This window comes from Trematomus bernacchii, unplaced genomic scaffold (assembly GCF_902827165.1).
Source record: "Trematomus bernacchii unplaced genomic scaffold, fTreBer1.1, whole genome shotgun sequence".
Classification (NCBI taxonomy): Eukaryota; Metazoa; Chordata; class Actinopteri; order Perciformes; family Nototheniidae; genus Trematomus; species Trematomus bernacchii.
Window position 1 is genome coordinate 2579722 of NW_022987608.1, and position 20624 is coordinate 2600345.

Consider the following 20624-nt stretch of genomic DNA (forward strand, 5'->3'; position numbering starts at 1 on the left):
GGAACGTTGTTTTGACCCAGGTCTGATTGGTAGGATTAAGAAAACAGATTTACAGTACAATACACTTGTAAATGTATACGCTGTGAAGAACATTTAATTGGTTCTCCTTAAAAAACCCAAGTAATGAAACTGCCAATGTTATTATAAGTCAAGAATTTTTATTTTTTCTGTTAATTTACCATCCATGAAAACTCACCCTCTTAGGTCATCGTTGCTACGCTAGTTAAGCTAACTTTTCTTGCATGGCACATAGGCTATGCTGACGATAGAGGCAGATTTTCAATTAACCTTCCAATTGACACAATGGGTCTTTCATTTTAGATATAAGTAGAAAAGACGCCTCTGATTTTTTTCTTCTATGTGCTAAGAACACGATCTGTTGATTTCATTAGCTGTAGCTAGGTAGCTAACTAAGCTAACATTAGACTGAGAACCCTGTAAAAGTGATCTTAAATATACATTTGATGGTCACATACATTACATATTGCTAAAAGCCTGACGTTGAAGTTGCTTGTCCCTGACACAAAGTTAGCATTATGTGATTGCTACGTTTTGATTGTACAATAATGGTAGCACTTTATTTTACTGTTAAGAAATAAAACAAAAATAATTGATATCCAATAAACCTCTTAAAAGTAGTCATATGAACAATTTACTAATGCAGTATTGGCACTTTTTTGTGATATTAATTAAGTAATATGCTGTTACGACCAAGTTAACGATTGATAGTTACGGCCCGTCCACACAGCGGCGTGCGTTGAAAGCTTCACCGTGACGTCACTTTTCGCTGAACTGCATTGTGGGAAGCGAAGCGGAGTTTTGCTGGCGTGGCTCGCTGCAAAGTTGAGCAATGTTCAACTTTTGAAGCCTCGGCAGAAGCGTCAGCCAATCGAATCATATGCCAGTACAAGCTCTAGCCAATCAAACCACTGCTTGTGTGTCAGGGGCGGGAGATTCATGTGATTGGTTGTTGGTCGAGTTTCAGACACGCCTGCCGGCAAGCTTCAACGCACGCCGCTGTGTGGACGGGCCGTTAATGTCACTGTTAATGTGTTACATAAACCACAAATAAATACTATACTGATGTATTAATACAAATATGCAGATGCTTGATAATCTATCCAAGTCTGTACCTTGTCAATTTATTAAAACCTATTAACCACAGAGTAATTGGGTAGCCTACTGTAAAATAAAGTGTGACCACATTTTATTTTATGTGTCTAACAACACTCAGGGCTTCAGCCGATCTCTATATGGCATCTCAGTGAAACTCTTTATTGATTTTCTTTTGTTTGTTTCTCACACCACCATCGTTCATGTATTCCACACACACCTGTAATCTGTCTTCTTGACCAAAATCCCAGCACGCAGCTCAATTACTTGCGATTTCAAGTCGAACCGAAGGATTTGTTGTTCACAGCGCATTTATCATACAGTAAGAGCACCAAAGAAAGTGTACAGTTTATATACAGCCCAACGTGTAAGGCGTAACATGATACAACAGTGTAGTGCAGATATTTATATTCAGACCAGTCCGTGTTGAGTCCATCCCTTGCAGTTCTCTGTATTTATATTCCCTCCATTCAATTTCATTTGACTCCTTTCCAATCCATTCGACTCCAATTTGAGTCCATTTTCATTCCACTTAAGTCCGTGTTTATGTATCTCTGAGACCAGCCCAGTAATGTTTGAGTCCCCTGGATATTTTTCAATATACAGTTTAAGTTTTGTTGTGTACATTTGGATCGTCCAACCCACTCTCTTCTTCTCTTGCAAACTGTCATTACTGAGAGACACCCTGCGCTAGTTTAATTATCCTTGTTCCCTTGTGTGCAGCATTACATGAACTGTACATATGCAGCTTATATAGTCTGTAAACTGAGTCCTGTATTTCTATATAGGCAGTGTGTGCCCACATTTTTGAGTTATTATACAAGGTTAGGCTTGATTAATTAGTCTCCAGAATTTCAACAATGACTCACTAGGAAGATGATTGGCATTGATAATAATACAGTATAGTTTCCCATACATAATTATTATTAAATGACGGCCAAATACACTTCATCATCCCAAGTGATTTAAGTGATTTTATTAAATTAACCAGAACATATTGTGATGCATACTGTACAATGATATTCCTGTGTAACAGTATAAATAGTTTTAGCTTAACCTGCCCATACAATGAGACTGAGGGACATTTTTTTTTCAATTTAAGAAGATATTACCTCATTGAACCTCTTTTAAGGAACCAGGTAGGTTAATCCGAACTGATATTCAGGCATAGAAGGTCATACAGCAGGCAGGTTTGTAAGTATTTGTTGTAATTGTAAGTATTACAGGTTCAGGCAAGTACTGACCCTGTTTGAAGAGCACCCCAGGGCATGAGTGAAGAAGATGCTTTTTGTACGCTTTCCTGTGAAATTAGGGTCATACAGGTTACAGTGAATGTAGAGGATTATTGTAAGGAATGAAAGTTAAGGATTTAGGACACTGGCTGAATGTGATTATTCAGTGTCCCACTTTATTCATGCACCCATTTAAAAATGTGACTAGACTAGCTAAGGCATATCTCTCCTAGCCGAGTCCGAGAAACGCTAGCTGAAGGCTAATAGCAGGCTAGTGAAGTCTCCATCCCTGATGAGGAACGTCAGTTTAGCAGTGGGAGCCTGCAGGGGTGTAGTTACTCAGCTCCCTGCGGATGGTGCTGAACGGAGACAGCTCCAGCTCGGTGGTGCACTCGTGTTCGTTATCGTCGCTGCCGGTTGCCGAGGAAGGCGCGTGGTTACAGCAGCAGCAGCAGCAGCAGTCCAGGAAAGCTCTTCCTAGCGGACGGCACAGGAGGAGCAGCAGCGCCGGAGTCACCGCGGCCCGACAGAAGAGCAGCAGCTGGGACAGAAGATGGAGGACGGACATGGTGTGTTCAGGAACACCGGCCGCCATGTACGCGGACACTATGTTGCAGATGTTCTCCGGCACCACGCACGCTCCGTACACGATCGCCAGCGCCACGACGGTGCAGTTCATCTGGCTCTCCAGACGGATCTGCTTCTTGTTGCTGCGCACGCTGGCTTGCTCCGCCCGACGGATCTTACGCGCCGTCACCAAAGAGCAGCCGATGGTGAAGAGGGTGGGGAGGCAGAAGTAGCAGCCGAAGCACCACCAAAGCCTGGCGCCCTCGTAGGTCAAACCCAGAATGTATAGCATGTCGGGGAGCGAGGTGGATATCCTGATGATGCAACGTTCAACTGGAGGCTCGTCAGGATTTCCTGTGTCCTCGGTCACCAGCTGTCGGATGAGGAGCTCCGGCAGGGCCAACAGCAGAGCGCCGATCCAGATGACTGCAAGTTTAGCCGTGGTGGAGGTGCAGTTCTCGATCATCTCGTAGTACATCTGGACGTTGGTGGCCGCGCGGAAGCGGTCGATGCACAGGGCGCACAGGGTGAAGGTGGTCACACCGAGGGAGGCCACCTGAGGAAACAGAGAGAAAAAATATTACACATTTATTTAAAAATATATATATTTCCCCTCTGTGTAAAGAGATTCGGAAAGTTTCAGGAACAAAGGCTTCCTCTCTTTTTGTCCTGATCCATTTATATAAAAACCTGTCTGAAAATGAGCTGATCAGATTTTGGCCACTTTATGATGTCATAACGATGTTTTGGCTTGTGTAACCATTAGCCAATCAGCAACCAAGGTAACCCCCGCCCACCTTATCACCTGAATCTCCTCCTAGAGCACCATTGTGATTTTTTAAACCAATCACTTCGCAGAGGGGCGTGGCCAGCAGCAGCTCATTAGCATTTAAAGCTACAGACAAAGAATCAGCACTTTTGAAACAGGGCTGAAACAGAGGGGATTATGGGATGCTGCAATGATCTGTTTGGTGTTTCGAGCCAAACACTTCAGAGACATGTTTTATATATATTGTTGAAAAAGAGTAATATAGGGGACCTTCAAGTCATTAAGATTGCAGATTTGTCTTGGTGGCTTGAAGAGGCTTTACTTGAGTCATGGTGCTTTAAAATGCTGTTAATAACAAACTGTAGCATGAAACAGCACAGGACTGTAGGAGGGAATAAAAGAGACAAAAGTTAGCTAACAATTGCCTCATAAAACGTATCTACAACTGCCAGATGGGCTGTGGCGGTTGTCAGGTCCCCAGTCTTAAATGAATAAAAGAATAACAAGGAGCAGACATAATTATCTCCAGTGTAGAAAATGTCTGACATCGTCTGGCAGAATCTTAAGGAAGGGCTGGCGGGGACGTAAACAAGCAGAATCTCCGACATCACACACAAACAAAGGCCTTTCTGCAAGTTGACAAGTCACCACATAGAAAACGTAAGGGCACACATTTAATGGTGCACCTGACACTGGCGTAATTACAAGCAGTGGAGCAACAGAAGCACAATGGCAGGCTGAAAGCTGCTATTACCACTGTGGAGCATCCCTCAATGTGTGTGTGAGAGGGAGGAGACCACACACACAGCGAGAGGGCGGATTGAAAAGCGCCGCGCTCATTCAGTCAAATGTATGGTTCAATGAGTGTTACTAATTAACAAACTTCCTAAACATTCCTCTGTTATGTTTCATTTAAACCGCCATGTATCAAGTTAATTGCCTCCCGTTCTCGATGTTAAAAAGTCGGCAAATTGTCAGAGAGCTCACAAATTTCCTCGGCATCTGTTGGATTAACAGTCATTTTGGCTGAGTGGGCACCCTGCAAAACATTCATCCACAGCTGGAGAGAGAGAGAGAGAGTGTGTGTGTGTGAGAGAGAAGTGTGTGTGTCCTCACATGAACCACTTCCTCCAGTATTTTGCCTGCAGCAGAATCTGCCACTGATCCCCCATCATCCCTCCTGTCTCACATTGCTTACCTTTTCTCCCTCTGACTCTCACTTATCTCTCCTTTTTCTTAACCTTCCTCCCCGTCGTCACCCACTGTTCCCTTCCTTCCCTCCTTCCTTTGCCTTCCTTCTTCATATCAAATTTAATTACAACAGCCAGATTCCCAGATGGCCCTTGTGAGCCACGGCTTTTGTGCTCCAAACATGAACAGATATAGAGGCACACACCCTGCAAGATGTTCCGTGTATCTGGGTCTTGCACGCACGCACGCACACACACGCACACACACACACACACACACACACACACGGAAAGTCTTGAGTGTAGTAGGGCGTGCAGGAGGCAAGACAAACACGCCAAGACCATGAACATTTTATGGATTTCACTGTATATGTGCTGCATGGAAAATAAATTATACACACATGCACACACAACCGCTGTGATGGGGAGGGTAGTCAGACACACACACACACACACACACACACACACACACACACACACACACACACACACACACACACACACACACACACACACACACACACACACACACACACACACACACACACACACACACACACACACACACACACGCACACGCACACGCACACGCACACACACACACACACACACTCTGACCTTCTGACACACATGGTTGCCAGACTAATGAAGGATACATGAAGGGAAAGAGTGGTAGATAAACCGCCAACATGCTCCAGTAACTGTGATCATTTGACTTCATTTTGGATTTTATTATGTGCCATTACGCCACAATCTTGCAACTAAAATACAGAAATCAGAACAACGATTATCTTTTATGCAACACCTTTTCTTTTCAGAGCAACGTGGAGTAGATTTAAGCCGAACCACGTTCATATGAGTTGTTATTCACAGCCTGGACGGATTAATCCTTCAGGTGATTTGGGCAGCTTTGAGTGCACTTGGCAGATGTTGTCATGTTACTCTCAGATACCTACAGTATGTTGGGATGCCAGGCACCAAAAAACAAATTAAGCAGGAGCCTGTGCAGCAGCTAAGCTTATTTTCATCATTTTTGTACATGAACAACATAGGCAACAAATCATACTTTAATAAAGCCATGAATGCACCTTTGAATCATTGAAAATGGTGTAGAAATATCATATTCAAGTGAATTCTAAACATATAGAATTTTTTAGTGTGCCCTCGTGCTTTTTCTGTTATATCGATGCAGGGGTGTCAAGTCTCAAGCCGTTATGGCACCAAAGATTAAACAGAATTTTGCCTCCCCTGATCTCCACTATGAATAAAACACAAACACACAGCAGTTCTGCTCACTTCAATTTCTGACTCATCTGTCAGCGTGGAAACCATTCAGGGAAATTGCTCTCTGCTATTTATTTCTGCATCCCACTCCACTGCTGAAACACTGCTACGCTGCGTGTTAGGAATACCGTTTTAATGGAGAATAATGAGCTTTTTTTTTTTTACAGCTTGTTCTTATCAGTTTTCAGTTAAAAACATGCCTGGTAATTGAGGTTTTCTGTTCATTTTAATAGCTAAAAATGATTATATCAAGCTCGACTTGTGACCCATTTCTTTATCTGTACTTAAGCCCACCTGTATTCCCATATGTTGGCTTCACGTAAACACACACACACACACACACATCCAGTAGACACGGACAGGTGCACATAGTGAATATTTCATGTCTTGAACAACAGGCTTGGAACGGCTTTAAAGGCTGTCATGGAGGACCCTGAAACCCAGCTTTGATCAGCGTGTCGGGGTGGAGAGCGAGGGCAGGAGGAACAACCGTAGCTTTGTACCAGAGAGGGGGTGGGGGGAGGGAGAGTCAAGAGTCAGGCCTGGTGGGGTGATGAGGCTGAGTGTGTGTTTGTGTAAGGGGATTAATGCAAATGAGAAAACAGGGAAAGAAGAATAGAAAAAAGAGTGGAGAAGAAGACAATAGCAGGGAACACCCTAAGCCCTGACATCTTCAGAAAGATTAACCATGTTAATGTGGCATTTCATCCAGAACGCAGCCCTGACCCTGTCATGTTCGTTTCACCTGGAGAAGACAGGTCTGCTCGCGTAAGGGTGGCAATTAAACTTCTGAAAAAGTAGCATTTGAAGAGGCCCTATTCTGCTTTTGTGGTTTTCCCTTCCTGTAGTGTGTTATATAGGTTTCAGTGCATGTAAATGGTCTGCAAAGGCTAAAATCCAACAATCCCTGAAACGCCTCCATTGGACTCCTTTGTTTACTTCTGTAACATAATGACATCACTATGTAACACTTGCGCTTCTATTGGGTAGCGCTCCAACACATTGTACGTGATAGGCTAAGGGGCGGGACATCTTTAAGCGGTTGACCAATCACAACAGAGCCAGCCAGCTAACCAATCAGAGCAGACTGGGCTCTGGTTTCAGACAGAGGGTGAACAGAGGTGCTGCAGCACAGGCAGTATGAGAAAAATAAAGAGCTTTTTGAACATTAAAGCATGGAGACATGTCACAGTAGAGACACTACATACTGATATGAACCTGAAAATTAGCATAATAGCTTCCCCTTAAATAAACATACTTGTCTATGACGTGTTAATTGTCAAACAAAACCATGAACACCTCATAGACCTCTCATAGACTGGTGATATGCAACCTGTAAATAACCGTTTTCCCTTTTCATCTTATATATTTCTTCAGGCTCTCAGACTTCAAGGAAGGTACCACCAAATCAGAACATGAAAAGGTGTTTCATCCACAACACATGTCGGGCGTCGGTCTGCACAGCAGGTGAGAAACACATGGTCCCCTGGTGCTGTTCTCAATAACGGCCCATTACCTCCCTGATTAAAGGTCCTGTGAGCTGGTGGCACAAAGGCCTCACATTATTAATTGCGTTTTAACAAGGACTGGTGGAGCCTGTGCAGCCATACACCAGCCACTGTCAGGGTAATGGGTGTTATCAGGTGATGAATGGGCAGACATCACACACACACACACACACACACACACACACACACACACACACACACACACACACGCACACACACACACTCAGTCTTAGAACAATGAACCATGTAGACTAAGGGTTAATCCAGCTTCAGTCCTATTTCTAGGCGGAGTGTGACCCAGTGCAGGCTCTAGCAGACCATAACTCTGACAGAGACCCCCCCCCCCCCCCCCCACTGACAGCCACCATCCGTCTTACAGCAGCAGAGAAGCTGATGTACAGTATGTGCACAGACACACACACACACTTGTTAGTATGTGTGTGTGTGTGCACGTCGACATTTATGCAGGATTAGTCAAATTGTGTAAATCTTTTTGGTGTGTATATAAGTAAAAATGAATTGTGTGTGTGTGTGTGTGTGTGTGTGTGTGTGTGTGTGTGATCTCAACAAGCTTTTTATAGTATAGCTTTTTTGGAGCTTTTCTTCTCAGCAGACAGACCTACTGTCATGTAACTGTATAAGAAGTTGAATACTTTAAAAGAATAGTTTGACATTTGAGAAAAGAAACATATTCGCTCTCTGTTCGATGAGAAGATGCCCTCACATGATCACCGGTAAAACGACTCTGTGTTGTCTGTGTCATTGTTTTCCTGGAGGTAGCGGTGCCGCCCGTCTCTCAAAATGGTTGCCTTGTTGGCCTTGATTGACACTGACCTTTGACGTGCAACCAATCATATGACGTAAGCTGTGCAAGCCAACAGGGGAGCTAACCATAGAAAATAAACGTACTAGCTTTTTTCACCTCAAAGCTCTGTTCCCAACCTTGCGGTGGTCAAAGAGCAAATAGCGTGTCATTTTAAGGTAGCTTTAAACATCTAAATGGTAACAATAAGCTGAAACCAGAACTGGGTTAGCCTAGCTTAGCACAAAGAGTGACAGCAGGAGGAAACAGCTAGCATGGCTCCATACAAAGTCAACAAATCTACCTACCAGCACCTCTTATGCTCCTTCAATTACCCGGTATATCTTCATAATCTGCACAGGGGGGCTTTTATTCAGACTAGTTTATGGCTAGATTGCAGCAACTTCCTGGACTCTTGTGGTCAACCCTGATTGTTGTGTCTCGTCAAATGTGTTAGTTATGTTTATGTATTTTGTCTGTCTTTTCCTGTTTTATTTTGTACTTACCTCTTGTCTTTCATTTCAGGCCCTGTTTCTTCCTCCCCGTGTGTGTTTTTCCCGCCATCATCAGTGTCTGCCCCGCCCCTGATTGTTTCCACCTGTCCCCACTCACCTCATGTTTAAATAGTCCTGTCTCTCCCCTGTCCTGTGTCAGTTCGTCTTGTTTGTTTCCTCGAATGGTCGTGCCAAGCCTCAACTCAGCAAGGATTGCTTTCTCTTATGTCAGGTTTTGTTATGTTTAGGGATGTCCCGATCACCTTTTTTTGCTCCCGATCCGATTCCGATCATTTGATTTTGACAATCTGCCGATACCGATTTTTCCCGATCCGATCTTTATGCAATGCATTAAGAGAAAAAAAAGGAGAAAAGCATTCAAGTTGTCCCTTAAACCTCACGTTCTCCACCACAGATAACGGCTGGTCATCCAACGCGATGAATTCAGCTATCTTGGCTGTTATTTTTTTGGCCTTTTCACTGTTCTGGGGCAGTTTCTCTTTCCTTTTAAAAGTCTCTGAAAGTGTCGGTTGTTTCAGTGCCGTTACCCGAGTGGCCGCTGTGTACTCGTTGTGTTGTTGTTGGTGTTTGTTTCTCAGGTGGCGTATTAGATTGGTCGTGTTGAACGTAGCTCTGTTCTTTCCACCACGCGGAACCTCCGCCTTGCAAACATTGCATCTGGCTGTTACACTGCCTTCGCTTTCAATTTTATAATACTTCCAAACTCCTGACATTTTCTCTGTCCCAAGTCACCAGCTGAACGTAGCCTCTTGTTAGCTTACTGCTACTATTAGACACTGCGCCCTGCCCACTCTGTTGCCAGATTTGAGAGAAATAAGCAACCAGAGGCCTGTACTACGAAGCTGGTTCAACCTAACCTGGATATGTTTGAGTTAGCCGGTTGGCCCAATCCAAAACATACGCGCTCTCGCTAAACTGTACTACGACGCTGGTTATCAAGTGGATCGCTCAAGCCAGCCGTGTCCTATCTAGTTAGGTGCGCGTTCACATGAAAGGGGTGGTATTTGGAGCATTCGACCAATCACAAACATGGAGAAGCGTACTGACAGCGCAGCGTCATACTTCCTGAATGAAAAGTGAACTTTAATATTAGTCAAATATGAAGAAGTTAAACTTTAAACATCCATGACTTAAACACTTTATCCAGGATAAAAGCCACATAGCTGCACCTGCAAGGTGAATACAGCTGGTAAAAGAAAAAGCGTTTGAATGCGTACATTAACAGGTTTATGAAATCATCACGTGATCGGATCGGGACATCTCTAGTTATGTTTGTTTATTTTGTTAGGCTTAAGTTTTTATCAAGTCCTCTTTTTGTTACGCTAGTTTTTTCCTCCTTGTGAGCGCCTTTTGTTATTTCCACCACCTACTCTGTTAAGAGGGATTACCTGAACTGTATAAATAAATATACATTTTTTTCGTGCATTTGGGTTCATCAGTTTGTGTCGCGGTCCTGACACTGATGTTGCCAGGCAACAGTTGTGTGAAGAGATCGAAAGCCTTAGAAATAGACATAACATGTTCAACAGTTTACAATACGAAGTATGAACTGTGAATCAATTATCTTTCTATTATATTCGTCACACAAAAGGAGCATTTTCTTAAAATCTGAATTTTTCTTTCCTTCTTTCCTTCAGTTAAATGAATAGCAACCATCCATTGCAGTTTATACTCTGTGCTATTTCTCTCTGCCTTTAGTTGTGTATTTCCCTTGGACATTAAATAAAATGCCGTCAGTGAACAGTATCTACAGATCCAGATCATGTCCTGAAGTGTTCTGCTGGAGGCCACACTGTTGTAATATTCTATTAAAGCTGATCCATGTTGATCTGAAACTGATACGCTGCTCATGCCTACCAACATACCTAATTCATCATGGTAATCATCCAATGAATATTTCATATATACATGGTTAATCACCAATTTGGTTAATTGCCTCCAACAGCAAGCCTAATCTTTGCTTCATGGTGTTGTGCGGTCTTGTCTCAACATTCAAAACACAATATCTCCTCATCGGCGGACAAAGAGCTGACTGAATGGACTCACCGTCATGCATTATGGAGAGCCCCTAATTACATACCCTGCATAATTTACATATCGTCCAATTAACCATCATCTTCGTGTCTGATAGACGGGCCGAGACACGCAGAGGGCACTGGACAAAGTGTGTGTTCACGTACTCACTCTGTGGTGCTTTTGTATGGGCATTCAGCGTATAAGCACAAACGTGTCTATGTGTGTGTGCCAAAAAGCTTCCATACTGTAAGAAAGTGTGTGTGTGTGTGTGTGTGTGGTGTGTGTGTGTGTGTGTGTGTGTGTGTGTGTGTGTGTGTGTGTGTGTGTGTGTGTGTGTGTTTCCCTTGAGGCGTGCTTCTAATCACAGATAGCTGATGCAGAGAGAGAGAAAGAGGGAGCAGCCGTGGGCAATGATCAGTGAGAGGAAGCCATCCCTCCATCTGGAGCATCTACACACACTACTGACTCTGGGTGTGTGTGTGTGTGTGTGTGTGTGTGTGTGTGTGTGTGTGTGTGTGTGTGTGTGTGTGTGTGTGTGTGTGTGTGTGTGTGTGTGTGTGTGTGTGTGTGTCTATAGGCTAGGTAGATAGACAGGCAGATAGACAGATATAGGGATGAATGTACTGTATATAACTATTTAGAGAACAACTGGACAGAGAATAGTTTTCATATCTGGTGACAGTGGTTGAAAGTAACTAAGTACATTTACTAAGTATTCTACTTTAGTACAATAATGAAGTACATGTGCTTAACTTGAGTATTCCAATTGAATGCTATGGATGCTGCTGAAATGTTTGTTTAGTGGTTGGTTTGTAGTTTAACATAATTAACTAGTCCATTTAGTTGAGTAAATAAAAATCCAGATTTTTCCTGCAGAATGAGTACTCTTACATTTGATACATATAAGGTATTTTGACTGCCATGCATTGGTAATTCTACTTAAGTACCTCTTCCACCACTGTCTAGTAATTGTGAAAGTGATCATTTTTTAATATAGGAATAGCGACATATTCCTGGACAGCCATGCAGAGAAACCACATTTGAAATTCTGATGGCAAACTTGAAAGTCTGTGTGTGTGTGAGCTGTGTGTGTGTGTGTGTAAGAGTTGTAACAGTGAATGTGTCAAGCTGATGTATGTCCTGCCATTACCACCAATTTCAGCACAATACAATCCCAGTATATTGCAGCCCTCTGTGGCTCCATACAGCCATTTTTCTCTCTCTCTCCCAATCCATCCTCACTCTCTTTCCTCTCTCCTTTTCTCCGTTTAATAGTCTGTTCTCTCTCTCTGTCTGTCTGTCTGTCTGTCTGTCTGTCTGTCTGTCTGTCTGTCTGTCTGTCTGTCTGTCTGTCTGTCTGTCTGTCTGTCTGTCTGTCTGTCTGTCTGTCTGTCTGTCTGTCTGTCTGTCTGTCTGTCTGTCTCTCTCTCTCTCTCTGTTTCTCTGTCTCTCTCTCTCTGTCTCTGTCTCTCTGTCTGTCTGCCCACTGTACCACAGCACAGACTGCCTTCAGTGTCTGACTGCAGAGTATTGTGCAGCACAGTAGAAGCCAGATGTATGCAAACAAACACCAGACAGTTTATATAAGCCTGGGAATAAATAATCAATTTGTTTCCACTTGTAAAAGCAATTTCTATGAAAACCATGACCACATCTTCATGCTATAATTTCCCACAGTGCCTTTATTAGCATACATTGCACTGGAGTAGATGGACAAATTAGCACAACTATGTACTGAATCAAGAATAAATGTTGTATCAGATCATTATATACCAAGAGGTGCTTACCCTGTTTTCATTATTGACCGGCTCATTGCAATTGATTCTGCTTATTGCACGATAATCTAAATAAACCTTAAGTTACTTCCTGTCCGTCTTCTTATGTTTTGTCTATCGTCCAGTGATCTGTACTTGAACATATTTCCTTTTCTTTTTGTTTTCTTGTTCTTTTTCTCTTTTCTGTTCTGGGGACAGTTTAGCCATCATCAATTCACATCTTTGTTCTCTCTATAAATATAAAAATAAATATTAGAAATCTATTCCATGGTGTTTCAATGGAAAAACACAGCTGACGTTAAATTGACGGGACTTTTTTTTGCGGATTGATATGACTGCACACAGTCCCTTGATCGTGGCAATGGTCTGTTATCCCTAGCAACAGTCAGTTATCCTTAGCAACAATCTGTTATCCTAGCAACAGTCTGTTATCCTTAGCAACAGTCTGTTATCCTAGCAACAGTCTGTTATCCTAGCAACAGTCTGTTATCCTTAGCAACAGTCTGTTATCCTAGCAACAGTCTTTTATCCTTTGCAGCAGTCTGTTAGCATAGAAGAGCAGACCACATGTTTGGAATTGACCAATCAGCATCTAGTATTCAACTAAGCCGTGTAATAGCGTTAAGTATCACAGAATAGTGAATTTGACTGAATTATTTACAGACTTAGTTACATTTGCAATCACTTGAAGATGTTTATGAATACATTCACTTATAGGTGGGGTAGGTAATTTTGGAGAAACCAGCTCGAGTGCGCTAGAATTTGAAAATACACAGCCGGAACAAATCTGCCACTTCTTTACAGAGCCCCTCCTCCAACACACACGAACGCGCACATGACCAATGAGGGCACGAGATAAGTTTGTGCACAGATGGAAGGCTGACAGGCAGGTAGGCCATCCAGTTATTTTAGCCGGGCCGGCTCAGATGATTGGTCGTGCTTTTTACAGTACTACGGCTTCCACAGATGACATTTTTTTATGGACTTTTTGTCAAAGCTCTTAAGATATTCATTGCTATCGGGATGTTAAGAGCATTCCATGGAATATAACAGAAAGTGTATCTCGAGCCAGTTTCTCAAACTTACCTACCCCATCTTTAATAACAAACAGGGACATATACTATCACCAAAGTTATATATATTTTCAGATATTTACCATTCATTATAAGCCATTATTTCTCCCAGTTCATACGGTAGCAGTGATGGCAGGCCTGTTAGTGGAAGTGCCGTAATGCCACTGAGGACACAATGAGTCTCTAGAGAGGCGCTAGATTTATGTTCCATGATGGCCATTTGTAATTAGCTGTAAATCAGGTTTGAAAAAAAGGTGTGAACACAGCCATCTCTGTCTGCTAATGGAAGCCCTCATTAATAATTGAGATGCAGACATAATGACCATATGAACAGGGTTTTAGAAATCATACGAACATATTGCTTTTTGAATCTTTATATTGCATTATTTCCTATACGTACTTTTAGAAATACATTCTTTATATACTGCAGATGCTTTCAGGTACAGTACGCATGTATAGTGTCTAATGTCATTTGCTATAACATTATCTTTATTATTAATCATTGTGAGCGCCTGTGTTTTCATGTTGCTGAACAATAAACTCAGCCTATAGGCATTCACACATAAATAAAGAGCAATATTGCATAAAGATACACCATTGTTCTCACCATTAGAGCGCAACGTTCTACATTTACATTTGGAAATGTATTTAGGGGTAGCAGCACAGTTCTGAATGAACCTTGACAAATGACTAATTTTACCCCTGTGGCTTATGAAATGCTTACTGCTCTGGTTATTTGTCTTATAACCTACATCGACTCAAGTCTTATCCGAATCAGCTGCCAGGTGAAAATAGTAACACTTATTGCCTATTAGTGATGCCTGATTTTAAGTTATGTGCATCACTGCTTAAAGGAATCATCTGCAGAGACAGCAGCCTCTGAAATAATGCATGCCGCCTGCAACCCACATCTGTATTTTCTGCAGCAGTCTCACAATTTTCCTGCCATATTTCTCACATCTCACACCTAGAATTGCTTTTTCTCTGAGGTTTGGACGATTCCACGCTCTATTAAACACTGAATGCAGCACCATGGGAGGCTTTTCTTTCAGGGGTTCACTGTGAGACACTATCCAAACCACCTTCAGATTAATATGCATGTTTCATGTTTGTGTGAGAGCGATGATTTAAGCATGGCTGAGTATGTGTGTCTTTATGTCAGGCCAAATGTTCACATTCCCCATGACTGAATTTGGGTTAAGTGAAGAACTATGTCACTCCATAGGTTGAGTGTGTGTGTGTTGGGGTGTGTGTGCGTGTGCGTGTGCGTGTGTGTGTGTGTGTGTGTGTGTGTGTGTGTGTGTGTGTGTGTGTGTGTGTGTGTGTGTTGGGGTGTGTGTGTGTGTTTCTCTGAATGTTCCACAGGGAGAGTGAACCCCAGGCTGCATTACTCACGGCCTGTTTTGACACGTGCCCGCGCACACACACACACACACACACACACACACACACACACACACACACACACACACACACACACACACACACACACACACACACACACACACACACACACACACACACACACACACACACACACACACACACACACACACACACACCAGAGTTTCCGTTATAATTTTTTTTGCCGGTCAACATGTCCGTTAAAGTTTCAATCTTCCGGACAAAATTAGTAAAGTGCCGGTCTTCAAATTGATATGATTCGATATGATTGATATGATTCGATATGATTCGATATTAAACAAACTAATTATAGTAGATTAACTACATTATTCAAAAGTGTACAGTAATTTATAATAACACGGGAATAATAAATGGAGCGCTCTCTCCTGTCAGTATCCGTCTGATGCAGCTCGCTGATCCAGTAATGAGTGACCCGACAGTAAAAATAAACATATCTATAACTAGTTTAGGTAGTTTGATTAAAATAGCTAAGTGTGATTTTCTAACCGCTCACCGCTGCACAGCCTGCAGGTGATCATGCAGAGCTGCGCGTCGACTCGTCAGCAGCAGCTGATCTCTCTCTCCCGTCAGATTAGACTTCACTCGCGTTTATGTTCATATCGATCAGATCTAGCTAGTTCTAGCAAATGATATGACTACCTGCTTATCAAGACACCTAAACAATAAGCGTAGCTATGCAACCGGGCGAGGCCGCAAAGTATAGCGCAGCATTATGCATTTGTTTACATGCCAACCGGAACCCCGAGGCATTACCAACAGATCAACGCACAATCAACCCATACAGGACATCTCTTTCTCCACATTAAATGTTAGACATTATAATTGACTCTTCTTGTCTGTCACATAAGTGACAGACAGGCGGTATTGCGCTAAGGGGAAATTATTTTGACCGGACATTTTGACCGGAGAGATTTAGATTTGCCGGTCTTCAGCATATTTTACCGGTCAAAGTCCGGTAATTACCGGCTAACGGAAACTCTGACACACACACACACACACACACACACACACACACACACACACACACACACACACACATACACATACACATACACATACACACACACATACATTTTAGGCATTGGAGGCACTTTTAAAACCCATATAATAAGACAAGCGCTGAGACAGGTGAATACAATGTTTACACAAACACACACGCACACGCACGCACGTGCACACACACACACACACACACACACACACACACACACACACACACACACACACACACACACACACACACACACACACACACACACACACACACACACCACACCATACTGATTGCCATTTTTAAGTAGGTTATTAAAGCTATTAAATAATATCCCGTGGTCTTTGAATAGCTCATATGCAATTTCACAGGGAGGGGCTCTGATCCCCCCATCATTTAAACATACTATAGCCTATGCACTCACAAGGTGTTTGCACATTGCACATCACATACTGTGTGTGTTACAGTCTGTGGTCAGTGAGGACAGAGTCTGGTGCAGAAACAAAGAGAAGCTGCTGCAAAATGAAAGCTTGCTCCATTGATTTGTGATCATAAAGACTGCCGCTGATCAAACTGAACCACATTTGAAAGGACTCCAAAAGCATATTCCTCTACATGTAGGTGTGACCTATTTTCCTCACAGAACTATTAGCGCTATCTTTCTTTAGACGCTATACACCTGCATTTCAAAAGACCAGAGAAGAGGATAGGATTTACAAAAGTCTCTTTCATACAGGAATAATTAATACGATGCAGCTCCAGAAAAACCTGTCTGTAATAAGAAGCTGTTCTGGGAAATCAAAGCTCTACATCCCAGAGTTAATCAGGTGGGGGAATGATTACTGAAAGCTGGTTTGAGGATAAAAGCGTACCTGCTCACATCCTCACTACCTGATGATGTCACAGCCCCCCCCCCCCCCCCCCCTGGCTGCAGGCTGTGTCTCCAGGGGGCAGAACCTGGGTCTCATTCTGTCGCCAGTCCTGGCTCACTGCCTGGTTTTAGAAGCTGGAGAGTGTCAGACTGCCTGACATCCAGCCTTTTCTTTGATTACATTCGCTGTCCTGTTTTTGCTGCACTGCATAGCAAAGCTCTCACTTACATGCAACTCAAGCCGTGTTTATTAGACGTTAGGGCGAGGCAACACATGCAACTTGAGATGTTGGCAATTCTGCTACAGTCTTCTTTCAGATTAGTGAAAAGAAAACATAAGCAATGAGATTTTTTAACTATAATTTGCTTCTCTAGATGTATCTCTATCAAAAGTAAACATTAGATAATTTTCAGAAAACTTCTAATCTTAATGTATGTATTAAACTGGGGAAGTTTGATGATGATATCTATTAGTTTCATTGTGTGTGACTAGATGCTCCTGTTGAGTCCTGCAATTTGGGATTTTTAAATACATAACTTTAGAGGCTGTTTTGAGGTGTTTCTCGTACTGTTACCCAGAAATCTCCACTTCAGTAGCACTTCCACACATTCCAGTTGTATTCCTATCTATATTCAGAGTGTTCTTACCAAGGGCTTTGTCAATATACCATTTACAGCCTGATTTATATAACATTTTATACCTATAGCAAAGCCGTTGAAAGTATTTCCTTATGGATGAATTGGAAAAGATATCTAAAACTCTCAATGCCTTTGACTTTACAAGGTCAACAATACAAAACAAGAATATGGAACCTAGCCAATGTTCAGATTAAAATGACAATATTTGCATCATAAAATACCATTTTGAACACTTGTAGGGGGGAAAATATCCTTCCTACCTGGGGAGTTTCCCCTTTATAATATATCTGGATTCAGAAAACCCCTTTAAAATCACATGTGCTGTGTTGTCTTATCTTGATGTCCCTCCTTCAGCCGGGCTGGGACAATAGTCCTTTCAAAACCAGCTTAAGACCCCGAGCTGAAATCCCCTGTTTTATACAAAGGTGAATCTGACACTGGAGTAATTGCAGTGAGCACACAAAGGGATCACCAGGGTGTAAACAACCTGTCTAGCATCCGTCCACTCCTCATGGCAAACATTTAAGAGGCTGAAAGTGTGTGTAAGAGAGGGAACTATAACATATTTTACTTAGTGAATGGGAGATAGTGAGCTATATCTTGGTGTGTATTCATGTGTGTGTGCAGGCCTGAGGGCTAGGTGAGGCTCTCTGTCCAGCAGCAGGTGTACAGGTGTCAAAAGTAATTGGCTGAAAAGACATCCTATATGTCTCTGTTCTTTCTTGAAACTCAACTCTATCATTCCCTTTACTCAGGCGACAGCGTGAAGCTTCTTTCTCATACCCCGAAGCCACAAATGAAGTGTATTGTCACTAAATAGGTGTGATCATTCAGTGTACATAACACTGATTCAGCCCCATGTCATCCTGCAGGAAGCAATGGGATGGAATTAAACAAGGAAGAGAAGAAGACATTTACCTCCACATAGGGCACCACTTTGCAGGTGAACTCCCCCAGCAGCCAGGACTTGGTGAGTTCATGAAACACCACCATGGGCAGGCAGAAGAAGATGAGCACAAAGTCCCACACAGCCAGGTTGGCCAGCAGGGAGTTGGAGATGCTCTTCATGTAGTAGTTCTGGCACACGATGCACAAGATGGCAATGTTCCCCGCTATGCCCACCAGGAAGATGACCCCGGAGACGCAGGTGATGGCGTACGCTCCGTAGGTCTCGCTGGTCACCGGGTAGAAGGGGTTCTTGATCTCATCCCCAAAGTCCTGCGAGCTGGGAGGGGTGATTGGCGTGGCGTCCCAGGGGTTCTCCTCCCTGAAAGTGATGAACTCGGGCCTCCTGGTGAAGAGGTCAAAGGGCAGGTCGGTGGAGGTGAGGGCCAGAGGTTTGGGGATGGGTTCCCAAGACTGAGCCAAAACCCCCACGCTTTTGTTCAGCCGGGCTCTCCCCCTCTTGGAGCCTTTCTTGTGTTCATCTTTTGTGCCCCTCCTGTGCCTGTCGCTATCATCGAGCCCCCCCCCCTCCGCCCATTGAAGAGGGCTTAGCGGCATTGTAGTGTCCACCTGCTGGCGTCCCCGTACTACCATTCAACTTTATCCTCCTATTGTGGTGGCGCGTCGGGTCCCAATGTGAGGCAGCGTGGGGATCCTCCACGGGGGTCACAGTCCTAATGAAGTCGCGTTTGTTGTGTCGCCTTGTCTCCCCAGCAATTACCCTCTTCCATGGGTGAGTGGAGTTCAGGGGCCCTCGGATAATCGCCCGCTGAGCCTCCGAGGACGCACCTGTGGCGTACCCCGGCGAGAGCGCACGGTCCCAGGCTTTTTTGTGGTGACTCTCCCGGGGTGACCCATGGAAAGTCCGTGCAGAGTGTGCGCCGGCTTTGCTGTCCTCTTTAACTTCTCCATTATTTCTCAGGGATAGTAAAACATGCGCGTGGGCTAGTAACACAAATAACGTCCAAGGCGGCAGAATCTGCATGGTCCGGGAATTGTTGAGCGTAGATTTAATCCTCACAAGTGCAAATTCATACCTCCGTGCTCCAGTCAGTCAACACCCATGTTGGAAACAGCCTGTATGGAGCTCTCAAGTAAACAGCTCCATTCATCACCAACTTGTATCCTTGTCTTTCTGGAACTATGCAGCAGTATGATCTCCAAAATCACTCCCGGAGTCACTCCAGTCTCCAAAGTGTTGGCATTAGGGAGCAGGACAGCGAATCAGAGCCCAGATCCAGAGAGAAGGAGAGGAGGTGGAGAGGGAAATGCTGCATATTATAAATACTACCGCAAAATCTGCACAGCATCCAGTCTCCAGCTGCGGGTAGAAGCATCTGAAAGCACCGATCCTCTCTCTCTCTGTGTGTTAGCGCGTCAGTTTGGTGGGTTGGGTCCTCTGGCAGCAGCAGAGCAGCGGCAATGCGGTGCAGTCTGGGTAAAGCCCACTAGGTTGTGATGCACGGGAGTGGAGAGAGAGAGAGAGAGAGAGAGAGAGAGGGAGGGGAAGAAGAGGGAGGGGGGGATCGGTCTGTTTTCTCGTCCCTCTCACCTCCTCTGCTTTCTCCTCGAGTAGGACCGTGGAAGAAAATGGACTCCCCCGGCAGCTAACCCCGATCTGTCACTCCTCATCCATCACGGAGCATCCAGCAGCCCCGCAGCACACTACAGCTACAGACCCCCCCCCAAGAGGAGCCAGCCAGCCACGCCCGATAGACGAGCTGATTTTTTTTTTTTTTACGCACAGGCATACGCTAAAAACACTTGGACAACATTTGAGCAGGGACCGTTTTATATTTGTAATGATCATAAAGGATTAAAGCTCAGTTTAAGTGTGCAAAAACTTCAAATTAAAAGAAACTCTCAAATCGATATGAATCAATAATAATCTTAACCAGTCCAGTTCAAC

At 43.6% G+C, this 20624-nt stretch overlaps 1 protein-coding gene across 1 annotated transcript; it reads right to left on the reverse strand.

Annotated features, from left to right (window-relative positions):
• Nucleotides 1–1406: 1406 nt before the first annotated feature.
• Nucleotides 1407–20022, reverse strand: gpr37b (G protein-coupled receptor 37b). Its single transcript, XM_034131278.1, is given in 3 exon segments — nt 1407–3468; nt 18689–19247; nt 19249–20022. Coding segments are annotated over 3 exon segments (1827 nt in total). The 5' UTR covers nt 19701–20022; the 3' UTR covers nt 1407–2652.
• Between the last annotated feature and the right edge of the window lie 602 nt (nt 20023–20624).